Source organism: Metarhizium robertsii, assembly GCF_000187425.2.
Source record: "Metarhizium robertsii ARSEF 23 chromosome Unknown MAA_Scf_6, whole genome shotgun sequence".
In the NCBI taxonomy this organism is placed as follows: Eukaryota; Fungi; Ascomycota; class Sordariomycetes; order Hypocreales; family Clavicipitaceae; genus Metarhizium; species Metarhizium robertsii.
The window spans coordinates 1,477,638-1,492,435 of NW_011942204.1; the positions used below are offsets into that span (position 1 = coordinate 1,477,638).

Below are 14,798 nucleotides of genomic sequence, written 5' to 3' on the forward strand. Positions count from 1 at the left end.
CGGCCTGGGGTTATGATTAAAACTAGAAGGTGCAATTAAAGATCCAAGTCGAGTGTGCGTCGTCTTTGCCTGATTTCAGGACGTGAGAAGAGGTCGTGCCTCGCGTTCAGGCCAGGCTTTGTGAAGGTGAAATAGGGCAACACTCGGCTAGTATTTGGGAAGCCTGACACAGGGTATTGCGAATGGAATGGATTGAAAGTATTCCGATTGCCGAACTGTGTGAACGACAGCAGCTGGCCAGAGGGCAGAAATTGACAGTGGTGCCGCAACGAACCCAGCCGAGGATTGGGTCTGAGCTGCGACGCAACTGACCCGGCCGTTGTGGCAGAAACACCAAATCCAGAAACCCCCAGAGTGGCGAGCGTGTAGTGTATTTCTACGGTGCTGCAAAGGATGTTTAATTTTATTGGCGTAGGGGAAAAGTGTACGTACATGGCGATTTTCACGCCAAGGGCTTGGGGGGGGAATCTCTCGGTTGCTTGGGTGGGTTGCACGGCAGTAAGACGCCCGGCCTGGTCAAGTCCTAACCAACACCCGTTATATGCAGGTTAACCACTTGCTCTAATTGATGGACAACAAGTCACAGTGATACTGCAAAAACAACCACAAGTCGTCAAGACGAAACGACACAAAATGTAATACAATAGGAATAATGCCAGCCCTTAACTACGCAGGTATGGGCCGAGGTAATCGGGCAAATTATGACCCCGCATCCTCCGTGGGCGAAATCCGACTGGATGGACCCGACAACTCATCTATCCCGATTTCTTGTTGTCTCTGCAACATCATCTTTTCGTTTCGGAGATAGGACACGCAGTTAAGCATTGGCCCTTGGCGTGTTTCGATTCCTTGCGAGTGTTTTGCAAATGCAAACACATATACGGCGGCACGGCATAGTGTCATGAAGCCGGACCGGTTGCCGGATTGGCCACGCAGTATATGTATAAAGAGTCTCCAACGTCAGCTGGGCTGTTGAGAATCATCAAGCAATACGCATTTCTTATCCGAGCTTCCTCCATCATCACCACACAATCCGTGCATTTCATATCTGGGCAAAGACTATTCGATCATGTCTCGACTCTGGCAAAGCATGGCCATTGACAAGGCCGCCGTCCCTTTCGAGCCCGACAAAGATATCCCCTCTTTGGATGGCAAAGTCATTCTCGTCACGGGCGGCAACAACGGGCTTGGAAAACAAGCTGTTTGCGAATACGTTCAACACAATCCCAAGCAGATCTGGCTTGCGGCGAGAAATGCCGCCGCTGCTCAGGCGGTAGTGGATGAGATACATCAGTACAAGCCAGACTCGCCGGTCAAGGTTCTTAAACTAGACTTGTCTTCATTCGAATCCGTCAAGCAAGCTTCTCAGAGGTTCCTTGCTGAGTCTGACCGACTGGACATTCTCATGTTGAATGCGGGCATCATGGCCGCGGCACCGGCTGTCACAGAGAACGGATATGAACTTCAGTTTGGCACGAACCACATGGGCCACGCGCTGCTTACCAAGTTCCTTCTTCCCATCTTGGAAAAGACTGCATCAGAGCCCGGTGCCGATGTCCGGGTAGTATCTTTATCATCCAGAGGACACTACCTAGCTCCAAAGGAAGGCATCGTATTTGATTCACTCAAGACCAAGGCAGACGAGATGCAGGCATTTGGAAGATATGGACAGAGTAAGCTGGCTAATGTGCTCTTTGCTCGGCAACTAGCGGCGCAATATCCCCAATTTACCGTCACTGCTATTCATCCAGGTGTCGTGAGAACAAACCTGGTCAACGGCATGTCGGGCGCGGGGATCGCCTCGAGAGTCCTGGGACCCCTGGCAAGTTATTTTTTCACTCCGGTGAACCAGGGCGCCAAGAATCAGCTGTGGGCGTCTGTTGCGAAAGACGTGAAGAGCGGAGAATATTACGAGCCGGTCGGTGTGAGCGGGAAGTCGAGCAAGCTTGGGAAGGATGAAGATTTGGCGAAGGAGTTGTGGGATTGGACTGCGCATGAACTTGAGGGGTGGTCATTGTAAAAAAAGGTAAAAAATGGGTGTTTTAAAAGATTCGGAACTCAGGCGAACTTGGGCATACTTCTCCATACTGTCTTTATCTGAGTATGTCGGGGTTCCAAGGCATGGTGTTCGCACTTTTCCTTGAATTAGGTTCCAGTTCGGAGGGAGTATTATAAGAACGGCGGTCGAGTTTCATGGCATGACCCCAAGGATGGTTCATTTGTTCGAGAACCACCCAGGGTACCGGTCAAGTGATGCCATAATTTTGTGCGCGGATAGCTTTAACCTCAATGTTCATTATCAGGCGATCGATAAATTGAAACACGAAAAGGTTGAATCCGAGGCGTTAATTGTTGTCAGTGCTCGCGCGTGGGTCCTTGTCAACCCCGGCAGCCGCTGTGTTATAGCGGCCCTTCCATTGGTCGTACGCCGCCCAGCGGAAGACAACGGGTTATGACGGCATTTGTCGCCTCAGGCACCCCTGCTTTCGGCTTAAACCCGGTAGAAAAAGTCCAGGACCGACGCGAAGTGAGTGCCTTCGAGAAGAATCCATTCAGGGCCAAGAAAACATTTGACCTGCCGCTGGTGATTTTTGGTTTCAACTCCTGAGCTATCTGCAATTCCGATGAATTGTTACAGCTCGGCATGAATTCCAACCTTTTCACAAAGGCCGCCGCGCCTGCGCGAGTGATTGCGCATGCCAAGTTGGGTGGTCAACCAAAGATCCGACAATGCCTGAATAAAGGAGCAAAGCTTCATACAGCTGCCTTTCGCACCAGTCCCCGTGAAACATGCACACGGGTGAAGCGAAATACCATTCCATCAACTAAGAGAGTAAGCTGAATTTCTCTCCTTGTATTTCGTTCCGTCCAGGCTGGAATTACGAGCTTAGTACTAACCCAACCTGCCTCAGTTCTTCCACAGCACTGATTCTCTGTCCCAAAAAGACCCGTACAAAGCTCTTGGCGTAAGCAAATCAGCGTCTGCCTCAGAAATCAAGAAGGCCTACTATGGCTTGGCGAAGAAATTTCATCCCGATACGAACAAGGACCCAAATGCGAAGGAGAAGTTTGCCGATGTCCAATCAGCATATGAGATTCTGTCCGACCCGAAGAAGAAGGAACAGTATGATCAATTTGGTGCTGCCGGCTTTGACCCTAGCGGCGCACCAGGAGGAGACCCATTCGGAGGAGCTGGCAACCCGTTTTCTGGCTTTGGGGGGCAAGGTGGCTTCGGTGCGCAGGGTGGCTTTGGCGGAGGGTTCAACTTTGAGGACATTTTTTCGGCATTTACTGGCCAGCAGGGTCCTTTTAGCGGTCGACGAGGCGCACGGTCGAATCCTTTCCAGCAAGAAATCCTTGTCGGCGATAACATCGAGGTGCAAGCCAGCATAACTTTCATGGAGGCTGCGAAGGGCACGAGTAAAACGATTAGTATTACTCCATTGACGGCTTGTGGGACGTGCACTGGTAGTGGACTGAAAGCCGGCACACAACGCTCGCCTTGCAAGTCATGTAATGGAACTGGCACTCGATTGCACTTTATGCAAGGCGGCTTCCAGATGGCTTCGACTTGTGGAACTTGCGAAGGCACGGGCACAACTATTCCAAAGGGTTCCGAGTGTCGAACTTGCTCCGGCAATGGTGTTGTTAGGGAACGAAAGACCATCACCATCGATATTCCTGCGGGCATTGAGGATGGCATGCGGTTGCGCGTGGACGGCGCCGGAGACGCCCCGCCAACAGGAAAGACTGCCGACCCGAACGCCAGGACTCAGCGTGGAGACTTGTATGTTTTCGTTCGTGTGGCCAAGGACCCCAAATTCAGTCGCGAGGGCTCCAACATACTATATACCGCCAATATTCCTCTTACCACGGCCTTGTTAGGTGGCCAGGTCAACATCCCGACACTCGACGGCTCAGTCAATGTCAAGGTAGCCACGGGCACCAACACTGGCGATAAGATGACGCTCACTGGCATGGGGATGAAGAGATTGGGTGCCCGAAGAGGCGGAGCTGGTGACCTCAGGGTCGAGTTCCGCGTGAACATGCCCAAGTATCTCAGCGCAAACCAGCGGACCATTGTTGAGATGCTTGCCGATGAGATGGGTGACAAGACGGCTCGACGAGTGATGAATGTCTCGTCAACATCAAAGTAAGCAAAACCCAAAGCATTTGTAACACAAACGGCCTGTGCTGACTGTTTCCCCTGCAGCAACGACGCATCAAACCCAGATTCACATAAGAACGAAGGGTTTCTAAAGTCCATGTGGCACACACTTACAAACCACCCAGCACATCAAAAAGAAGGTGATGAAAAGTCGAGCGCCGACAAGCCCGATGCCAAAAAGGACTCTAAACCCGACAATAAGGATAACAAACCGAAAGACGAGCCCAAAAAGTCGGATTCTGGACCAGCCTAACCTATGTAACTAACTGTTTTCACATATTACCGCCTGTAACCATAACACCCAAAGAAACAGAGGATAAACCTGGATAGAATAGGAGAGTGCATGTGAAGGTGTTTAAAAAAGAAAGCTTGGAATTCAGCAAGCGGCGTTTCTGGAGGGCTGGGGGCCAATACCTCTTGTTGATTTTGGCATTTGTCCGGATCTTGTATTCTAGATAGTGTAGAAAAGACCATGTTCCCAATGACAAATCTCCTGATATCAAGCTCGGTCCTTGCTATATGTGCATACTAGCCGATGAGTTGCAATACATGCTTTGGCAACCGTCTGTAGCCACTTCCACAGATCAATCTAGTTCGCCCAAAGTCACATAGTCGCTGGTGTGGCATCGTATCTCAACATGGAGAGAGCGTGAACTGGTTTGGTTAGAAGTATCCCAGCCAGTAGAACAAAACGAACTCACAAATGAATAATAGCTCGGTATGCATAAGGGCAAACAATAAAAGCTAAAAGAAAAAATACAACCAGTTTATCATTAAAATCGTAAAGAGTCTGCCTCTGTTTTCAACGCCGTAATCAACCTATAGGCTTTAGCTTTTTCTTCTTCTTCTTCTCCCCATCGCCCCCAGTCTTGCCCTTCTGAAAAGTTCTCCAGCTACTGATGCGCTCGTCTCTTGTCGACTCCCAGTCCTGTTCATGCTGCCTCTTGCGCTTCCTTTCTTCTAACTCGGCGTCCTGCTTACGCTGCTCGCGACCTTCCTCTTGCATTTGCGCCCTCATCTGCCGCCGGCGACGGTGCTCGTTATCAATCAAGACCTCTTTGGACTTTTCGCGCCACTTCTTGGCGAAGTCGTCGGTCTTTAGCTCAGGGCTGTCCACTGTCCATTTGTTTTCGCGGATGAGGAGCATTCGCGCGTCGGCAATGGCTTCGTCTAGCCTCTCCCGGTGCTTCTCGTCCATGAGTTCCGTCTGGGCTTTCTTCAGGCGGTCGAATGCATCCGGGGCCTGTGGGTTCTTCGTTTTATCAGGGTGGATGAGCATGGACTTTTTGCGATAGGTGCTTTTGATATCGGATTCTGCAACGCCGGGCTGGAGATCCAGGACTGCGTAACTGGGCCAATGTCAGGTCATGGGAAGCTGATTCGTAGACGGGATATGGTTCTGCTTACGCGTCTAACCGGAAGGCTCTTAGGATTCGGTCAATCTCGGCATCCTATGAGTAATGGTCAGTGGTCACGTTTTAGTCTGCATGTAGTCGAGGAAGCCGGCATGCCTTGTCGAATTCCTTAGCCTCGAGCTCGAGGGCGGAAAGCGCAGCTGCGTCATCTTTGGAGTCGTCGGCAGCCATTATGGTTATCGGATGGCCGTGAGCGCGAGCAAAGCAGCAAGTCCCGGAGTTCAATTGCTAGTAACTATTGGCGTCGTTGGTTCGAACCGATGTTGCATCTCACGCGGCTTTGTGGTGGCAGGGGAATGGTAGCTCCTGCAGCGTGACCCACTTACTTGCCTGCCCCGCGGCGATAAGATAACCGGCCTGCCCCAGAAAAAAAAAATGGCTGTCGATGTTGGACGACGTCGAGAGTTCCAGGTCGATTCCTAGATCGCTCTGGTGCAGATTCAACCCAGATTCACCGCGACCCTTCCTGTCCAGTCGGCCATGCCTCGACGTGCAGCTTCGCCGGCAGCCTCAGAGCCCGAGCTCGATATCCTCGACTCATTATACCCCGGAGAAGATGCCGACAGCAACCAGAATTTCCCTGCAGACAGGGACGTCGACTTTGACGATATTTTGAACGACCCTGAGAGAGCTGAAGACGGCGGCGATGAGGCCTTCATTGCTCTTCAGCAAGCGGCCTCTTACCGCAAGGCTTCGAACCTCAAAGGCAGAACAGTCAAGAAAGGAGGTGGCTTTCAAGCCATGGGTAAGACCGAACTGGCAGTTCTTGGATCGTTTGAATGCAAATGCTGATAAAGCTCTAGGCCTAAACTCAAATCTGTTAAAGGCAATTGCCCGAAAAGGATTCTCGGTCCCTACGCCTATTCAAAGAAAAACAATTCCTCTTGTACTTGACCGAAAAGATGTAGTCGGCATGGCGAGAACTGGTTCTGGAAAGACGGGTGCTTTCGTTATTCCCATGATTGAGAAACTTCGCGCTCACAGTGGACGCTTCGGAAGCAGGGCTCTCATTTTGTCTCCATCACGAGAATTGGCTATACAAACACTCAAGGTTGTCAAGGAATTTGCGAGGGGCACCGACCTAAAGGCTATTTTACTAGTAGGTGGTGATAGCTTGGAAGAGCAATTCGGCTATATGGCGGCAAACCCTGATATCGTTATTGCTACTCCTGGTCGATTCTTGCACTTGAAGGTTGAGATGTCGTTGGATCTCTCGTCAATAAAGTACGTTGTTTTCGACGAAGCTGATCGACTGTTTGAAATGGGTTTCGCAACCCAGCTTACGGAAATTCTGCACGCTTTGCCGCCATCCCGACAAACGCTGCTGTTCTCTGCTACCCTCCCCGCTTCATTAGTCGAGTTTGCCAGAGCCGGTCTACAGGATCCTAGCCTGGTACGACTAGACGCAGAGACAAAGGTCTCGCCTGATTTGGAGAGCGCATTCTTCTCTGTCAAAGGTGCAGAGAAAGAGGGCGCTTTGCTACATATTCTTCACGATGTCATCAAAATGCCCATGGGCACTCCCGAGATTGCAAAGCAGGACAGCGAGAAAGCGTCAAAGAAGCGGAAGCGAGGTGAGAGTGGCAGTGGCAAGCCTACGGAACACTCAACCATTATCTTTACTGCCACAAAACACCACGTCGAATACCTTGCGAATGTTCTTCAGCGGGCTGGATTCGCCGTCTCACATGTATATGGTTCACTCGACCAAACTGCCCGGAGAAACCAGGTTGAAGACTTCCGAAGAGGCAGGACGAACATTCTCGTTGTCACTGATGTGGCAGCCAGAGGTATCGATATTCCTGTCCTAGCCAACGTCATCAATTACGACTTCCCATCGCAGCCGAAAATCTTTGTCCACAGAGTTGGTCGAACAGCCCGTGCTGGCCAAAGAGGTTGGAGTTACAGTTTAGTCAGAGACTCAGACGCCCCGTACCTTCTGGACCTGCAGCTGTTCTTGGGCAGAAGGCTGGTTCTCGGTCAAGAGGGCGAAGAGCCTTCATTTGCGTCCGACGTGATTGTGGGGTCCTTGAAACGAGATCTAGTGGAATCAAACGTTGAATGGATGAACAAGCTTCTCCATGAGGATGTGGACGTTAGTACGCTGCGGGGTGTCGCCGCCAAAGCTGAAAAGCTATACCTCAAAACACGAAACTCAGCCTCTAGTCAAAGCGCCAAGCGTTCAAGAGAAATCGTATCATCAACCGGATGGAATCAGCTTCATAGACTGTTCGGCGACGACGTTGACAACATGGAACAAGCCCGCGCAGATATGCTCGCCCGCATCAGCAGCTTCAAACCCCAGGAAACAATTTTCGAAATCAGCCACACCGACAAATCGCACTCGGAAGCAGCAGAAGTCATGAAACAGCTGCGAAAGAAGATCACCCCCAAAAACAGACAAGCCCAAAAGCAAGAAAGCGACATTGAAGACGACGACATCCCCACCAAATCCAACGACAACAAAATGGACATGGACTCTGATCAAGAAGCCTCCGACAATGGATCACAAGGAGCAGACCAAACCAACGGCTGGGACGAAGACGAACTAGAAGTCACCGTCTCCAACACAGACTCTAAAAGGGGCAAGACAGACTGGCGCGACTCTGAAGTTTTCATGAGTTACACCCCACGCACTCACAACGCCGCCGAAGAGCGCGGTTACGGCGTCCACTCGGGCGGTTTCGTCGAAGCAGCCCGCGACGCAGCGATGGACCTGACCAATGACGAGACGGCCAAGTCCTTTGGACAGCCGTCACGCTCCAAGATGCGCTGGGACACCAAGTCCAAGAAGTATGTGTCGCGTGACAACGACGAGGACGGGTCCAAGGGCAAGAAGATGATCACGGGGGAGTCGGGCGTCAAGATTGCCGCCACGTTCCAATCGGGACGGTACGATAAGTGGAAGAAGGCGCAAAGAATACGGTCCCTGCCGAGGGTGGGAGAAGCCGAGAAGCCAGGTACCACGCAGGGATTGCCGAGCGGCGTGCGTTATAAGCATAAGCTGGACAAGGCGCCCAAGGAGGCAGACAAGTACAGGGATGACTTTATGGTGCGAAAGAAGAGAGTGGACGAGGCTAGAGAAAAGAGGCAGGGTAGGTTTAGGGATGGAATGGGCAGTAAGAAGGAACTCAAGGGGGCAGATGATATTCGCAAGGAGAGACAGGAGAAGGAGCGGAAGAGGGCCAAGAATGCTAGACCGTCAAAGAAGAGGTAGCCACGTTCATCCATCATGTCGGACGAAGTACTGCCATGCCATCAATACAGCGAGCTTATTTTCACATGTCACAAATTGATCTTTTACATAGCATGCTTGTGCGAGTAGGAGAGCCAGGGCATCAGTCTATATAGGTTCATATTCATAGTATCAGAAAAGTTGCGACTAATAAGGAGAGAAACAGTAACCTGCAGACAGTGGACCAATCCTGAACTGTCAGCTTCCTCAGACGCCGTCGCTTCAAGGAATATGAAATATTTATAAATAGCCAGTCGTTCTCAGTGCAGCAGATCCGTCTCAGATCCAGATTCGTCCTAACAAAGATGTAGCGACAGATGAATCAAGCAAGCAATAGACAATGGCAAGCGAGAGCCACTACTAGCTGTCTGTTCCTAGACTGAAATGGTGAGAATTCAAGAAAAACATTATGCGACTCGTTTATGCGTGTTGGGGTATCGTGGTTTGTACGCTGATTGCAGACTAAAGCAATAAAAATGAACAAACAATCCATTAAAATCGACGGCACAAGTAAGCTTCCGTCTCTATTATCCGATGAAATTTGGTGGACTCGGTGCGCTAAGTGGAGGTCGGTAGAGGTTTGTGTGATAGTTGAGAGATCAATCATGACGTTATTCTACAGCGTCCATGCTGGCCACCCAGGCTCGCACGGCGTCATACAGGATACTATGGCGATGGCGGTTGAGTCGATTATTCGCGCGGCCAGTATGGCCCGTGTCCCGGCTGTCGACTGCTTCGCGAAACATATCCTCGAGGGCAGACAAAATCACCGTCTTGCACTGGACTCTGGGAGCGTCAAGTGGAGGGTTAGCCAGCTGAGTGACCTCCGACAAAGTGTCGGGCATGGTACTGTCACTCTCCATGCTTCCTTGAAAGTCGCTGGGGGTTTGTGACGATGATGTTGTTGAGCTCCCTTTGCTGGCGTCGCTGTTGAAGTGAATCACCCTTTCAACCGCATCTCGCAGAGCTTCATCGCAGGTGAAGATTGGCTCCTCAATCCACTCCTCTTCTAGTTGGGTCTCATAAGGCAGGATCGATGGCGTATGCATTGTATATCCGCCAGCACCAAGGTTTCCGCTGGGTGGGTCGTGCTGTGCTTTGGGTTTGACCAATCGACGATAAACAATTCGGGAGACGGAGTTATTGGTGGCATCTGCGATCATGACGCTGCTTACATCAACCCAGCGTTCAGACAGATCATTACTTTGGGTGGTGGGTGCCGGGGACGGCTCCGCTCGCAGAGCAGCCTTGACTTTGTCAAGGAGATTATCCTGCGGAGGCAGGGCTTGCAACGCAAAGTCTGGATGAAAGCGATTGAGCCATCCTGCAGCATTCAAAGGCAAATCGCCTTCGATGGCAAAGCGAGTTTGTTCAAAAGCTTCCAGTCCACTTGGCAGCCCGGGAGTAGACAAGTACCCGCTGCTGGAGGGGGAGCTAATCGCCGACTCGAAAGACGTGATATACTCCGGGAAAGGCACATCAACGTCAATCACGCCGTCTTCTGCATTGATCGAGGTTTTTACAGGGGATTCGAAAGCACCAGTGGGATCCGGCGTCCGGTCCGCCTGTGCAAAGGACCCTCGTCCACGCACACCGCTGTAGTTGTCTCTAGGGGCGTCGACCTCCTGTGCCGAGTCCACGATTGCAGCCCCAAATCGCTCCTCGGGAGACTCCTTAACTATTTCGGACAGCTTGTCGGTTCTGCCGAAACTAGTTTTGATAGGAGATCGAAGATCAGCACTGCCTTGACTATAAGTACCACTGTCCATTGAGTCTCTTCGACGAGGACTCCAAAGACCATTTATCAAATTGCCCCATTTCAATCCAGAACTAGGCGGTCGGGAAACTCCACCGGCCTGGCCACTATGCTCGCCTCGCTTAAGAGATCGCTTCAAATCGTCCGCTGCTACACTACCGCTGCTTCCAGGTCGTGATCGTCTTTGGCAGTCGCGTTGCTGGACGCTCGTGAAGTGAGGTGTGGTCGTCTCGGGCATGATGGTAGTGGTCGTCGCCGCGCTGCTCTTACGCGTGACAAGGTCAGTTCCCAGCATTGGCAAATTTGTCGTACGAATTGATGCTGCATCAGATGCTCGCCTTTGGTGGTTACGGTCAAGGCCAATCTGCGCAAGCTGAGGAACGTGGCCTGAGTTCCTAGCGCTCTGGCTTGTGGTCCTAGAATGCGACGTCCGTCTCAGCCCACTTCGGCGATTGATTTTGCGACGGAGAGACTCTTCCCGAAGAACGGGTATGATGAAGGTCGGCGGCGAGTTGGAATATCCCCCAACGGATGCCGACGCACTCGGCCTGTGCGCTCTAGCAGTAGGGATCTGCTGATTTGCAGGGAGGAAAGCAGAAAGAAGAAAAATTAGTCGACGAGCGGCCATTTTATCGTCGGATATGATGATGGTCCGGGCCGGCAGAGACAGGTCTTCCTCGTTTCTATTTCGGCGGGCTAAAGTGGCTCGTTTACGATATGAGGGGCCACACAAAGCTTGAAGCCAGTCGGTATGAGTTGCAAGGAACCCTGTCAAAAGATTATAAAAGAAAGCAGTACGTTCCGTGGATGCTGCCCACTTCGACGTCCAGATGGCCTCGTCACGCCAAATACCCCATCGACCTTGGCCAGTAATAACGCGAGCAGCGCTGAGTCCCATTACGATTCTACTTCGCGCCAAACCAACTTCAGAGGCAATGTTGACATCATCCGCGAGGCAGTTTGGCAGTAATGACACGAGCTTAGTGGTGCTCTTAGGTGGCTTAGCTCGGGGCAGTTCATTTCCGCGACGTTCTGTCATTGAAGGGGTTCGAGAGACAAAATTCGAGCCGGATGACCCTGAATATGGGCCTGGAGACGTGCTGTCAGCTTGCTTGAGCATCGAATGTATCGTTGTGGCGACGAGCGATTGGAGGTGCGTCAAGGTTCTCATGATGATATCCCAATGTCGGGTCAAAGAGTCGATCCTATCCTCAATGTCAAGAGAATCTGCGGCCTCTCCATACATGCCTGATGTCGACATCATATTCCAGCCAGCTTTTGCAGAGTTGTAGGATGAGGAAAATAGTTCCTGATCCTGGTATGAGCCCGACTCACGGAAAACAGACTTGGTTGGGACAGCAGACGACATTCTGGACGAGGGCTTTGGGATTTGCACTACGAGCACCACAGCATACATGGGTGTACGCCTCTGCTTCGGTTGAGGTTTTTTTTTCTTGTGAGAAGATTCGTCGCTTTGCGCAGGGAAAGGGAAACCACCATTGTCGTCGGAATTGTGGTTTTGTGGTGTAACACTATGATCGGCGTCTTCGGCGGCGAGACTCACAGGGAACAGCCGCGTAATGAGAACTTTGCGTCTATCACTCTGACGGGGAGGAACTCCGCCGAGAGGATGGGAGGCTCCGATGGTGGGCGATACAACCTGCGAGGAGTAGGATTGCGAAAGCTTGCTGGAACGACCACTTGAACGGCCAATGGAGCTCTTCCCATCGCTGAAGACAAATGACGTAGTTGATTCATTCGCGCGAGCCTCGCTTGGCACTACATGGACCTTTGTCGACGTCCCCTTATATGCCATCAGCTCGGAATTCCCAAATATGCAACTGGAGAAGGTCGCCAGTTCCTCCCTATACTCCCGGGCAGCTCTCTGCGATTCGGTTTCATGGTAGCTCTGACTTCGGCTGTGGATAGATGCCCGGCGATCAAAGGCACCCTGTCGAGGCTGAGGGCTCTCTGATGGTATCACTAAAGGCCTTGCTGACTGGGTCAAGCTGCCCTTGCGCGATGAAATAGGGTCTCTCCTGGCTTCTTGGCGGGCAGGGGAGCGGTCCGAGGTCGCCGTGGCATCTGGGGGTGGGTGACTATCGAACAGAAGAGACGCATTGGCAGGACCGAGTGCATCTTGCATCACAACAACTCGAACATCCTTGACGTCAAGATCGACATCTTCGCTATAGTCAAAAGCGTTTGCCGTAGATATGCCTGGCGTAGTAGGCGTAGTGGATAGGGGGAAAACCTGATCGTTCCGGTGTTGGTACAGAGCTTGAGCATCGGGAAAGAGAAGGTTGCGAGTATGAATATCCTCCTGCACTGATTCGAGGGACAGAATCGGGCGAGACGCATTGTTGCTGCTTGACTCAACTGTAGGCGTGGCAGGGCCTCCAGAGCCCAGGTGCAGCAGCCTTCCCAACATATTGAGGACGGGCGCCAAGAGAGCCTTGACCTGAGATGCTTGGAATAAGTATGGATTGAGGCCGAGTGCGAAGGTTAAATAAACGAGGACCTTGCCACTGCTGAAAGCGAGAGGACTTCTGTCAAAGTCAGTGAGGACAAATGATTCAAGTCCAGTGAACGGCCATCATCATCAGAGGCAGTGAATAAAACGACTCCCGTGGCGCATGCATAGTAACCATGGGCTGGCTGGAGCAAACGAAGGTCAGGGAAAGCTGTGATGCCAAACTGCAATTTTGGCGCCAACGAGTCCGGCAAGAGTCCGGCAAGACGCAGAGTTCCCACAACAGTAGCGCAATGAAGGACGTTTGAACAGCCAAGATGTAGAAGAATGGCGCAAGCAGAGGCGGCCCAGGATAATACGTTTGCGCGAACAAAGGGGATTTCGGTGCTGGGACGCGGTGGCGTTGATGGGAAGGCGGTGGGAGAGAGATGAGTCGGGAGTGCTGGCGAATAGGCGCGGTGGAACTTTGCAAGTCGGTATTAGGACCCCCCCGGCCGGCAAATGACAGCGCGTGCGTGAGATGAAGGAAGTATCGGTGAGCTGGGTTGAGAGGTGTAATAGATACAATAGGTCGTTTGCTGGATCAGGCGAGCAAAAAGAAAAAGTGCGACCGAGTCTGGAAAAGAACCAAGACCAATCCGCACGTGCGTGTGTGAATGTTGTCTTGTCGAAGGTTGCTGGCCTGCTCCGAGTACCGGATGCCGCGGCGCGAGGAGTGGGAAGGAGCGGCCTAGGTGAGTTGCTTTATTTCTGGAGCAGTTGCGCACAAGGAGGCTCGGACCGTCGACAGTTTGAGAGTCCAAGCAGGAAACAGACAGGACTGGAGGGGCTGGGAGTTTTTTTATAATAGTTGTAGTAGTAGTCAAAATAAAACTTGCTCTGCTGCCCAGCAGGCAAGGGGAAAGAAAACAGGTTCTTTGGAGCCACTGTTTGGCTTGTTGAGGTGAGGGAGGGGGAGGTGTGAGGTTCGCCGTGATAGAAAGAGGACAGGCTAGACAAGATGGGAAGTAGACGGAAGTTTATGTGGGCGGTGATCGGGGAGAGGAAGCATCGAGTCTCGGTGCATGTCAAGGCCAGTGTCTATGGAGCATCTCGAGGCTCTTGTTCTCAACTGGGTTGTTATAAATGCCTTTGGCTTTGTCTAGTCGTCCATGCATGTGGCCATGGGTGGGCGACAGGGCGACAGACCCAGAAACTCGGGTCGACTGGCATCCATTACCGACTGCCAATCCAACACCCGCGAAGCACACAAGAAGCGTGGTCGACAATCATCGGATCGCCGTCCAACACCTCCAGTCTCCGGCTGACTGTTTGGGTGACGACATGATGCGGTGACGCGAGGTCAGATGCATTCAATTAAAAACCAGCCCTCCGTCATCAGCAGCATGCAGAGCCAAGCACCAGCGGGCAGCGAGCAACGCAAGTCAGACAGGCGGGACCTTGCCCATGTACATATGCCCACGAAGGGCACGTAATATGGGGTTTCTTTGCGCGGAGAATGGTCGGCGAGAAATCACCGACAGGGAACAGGGAAGCAATTCTCGTCTCTCGCCTACGGAGTACTGAGCTGCCAAATCCAATCCTCACACGAGCCCTCATACGAGCACCAACCAGCCCACAGCCCCGGCAGGCATGCTGTACAAACTGAATACATACGTACCAGTACATGTATTTGATGCTGGGATAAGAGGTGGAGGGCAGGGAAAGGCAAGGAGTCTTCGATGTGGGAACCCCAACATATGCTGTTTGTG

General features: G+C 51.9%; 5 protein-coding genes across 5 annotated transcripts; 3 read left to right on the forward strand and 2 right to left on the reverse strand.

Annotated features, from left to right (window-relative positions):
- Positions 1 to 1,090: 1,090 nt before the first annotated feature.
- On the forward strand, positions 1,091 to 2,020 carry MAA_06394 (short-chain dehydrogenase/reductase; the record flags this gene model as incomplete). The annotated part of the gene is made up of 1 exon (XM_007824392.1): positions 1,091 to 2,020. One exon carries the CDS (start codon positions 1,091 to 1,093, stop codon positions 2,018 to 2,020), a length of 930 nt encoding a protein of 309 aa, XP_007822583.1.
- Positions 2,021 to 2,644: 624 nt separating this feature from the next.
- MAA_06393 (Heat shock protein DnaJ) lies at positions 2,645 to 4,421 on the forward strand (the record flags this gene model as incomplete). The annotated part of the gene is made up of 3 exons (XM_007824391.1): positions 2,645 to 2,833; positions 2,913 to 4,153; positions 4,214 to 4,421. The coding sequence occupies 3 exons, from the start codon at positions 2,645 to 2,647 to the stop codon at positions 4,419 to 4,421; spliced, it is 1,638 nt and encodes a 545-aa protein (XP_007822582.1).
- A 561-nt stretch (positions 4,422 to 4,982) lies between these two features.
- On the reverse strand, positions 4,983 to 5,732 carry MAA_06392 (DnaJ domain-containing protein; the record flags this gene model as incomplete). Its single annotated transcript, XM_007824390.2, has 2 exons — positions 4,983 to 5,517; positions 5,644 to 5,732. 2 exons carry the CDS (start codon positions 5,730 to 5,732, stop codon positions 4,983 to 4,985), a joined length of 624 nt encoding a protein of 207 aa, XP_007822581.2.
- A 331-nt stretch (positions 5,733 to 6,063) lies between these two features.
- On the forward strand, positions 6,064 to 8,800 carry MAA_06391 (RNase3 domain-containing protein; the record flags this gene model as incomplete). Its single annotated transcript, XM_007824389.1, has 2 exons — positions 6,064 to 6,328; positions 6,387 to 8,800. 2 exons carry the CDS (start codon positions 6,064 to 6,066, stop codon positions 8,798 to 8,800), a joined length of 2,679 nt encoding a protein of 892 aa, XP_007822580.1.
- A 629-nt stretch (positions 8,801 to 9,429) lies between these two features.
- On the reverse strand, positions 9,430 to 13,005 carry MAA_06390 (uncharacterized protein; the record flags this gene model as incomplete). Its single annotated transcript, XM_007824388.1, has 1 exon — positions 9,430 to 13,005. One exon carries the CDS (start codon positions 13,003 to 13,005, stop codon positions 9,430 to 9,432), a length of 3,576 nt encoding a protein of 1,191 aa, XP_007822579.1.
- Between the last annotated feature and the right edge of the window lie 1,793 nt (positions 13,006 to 14,798).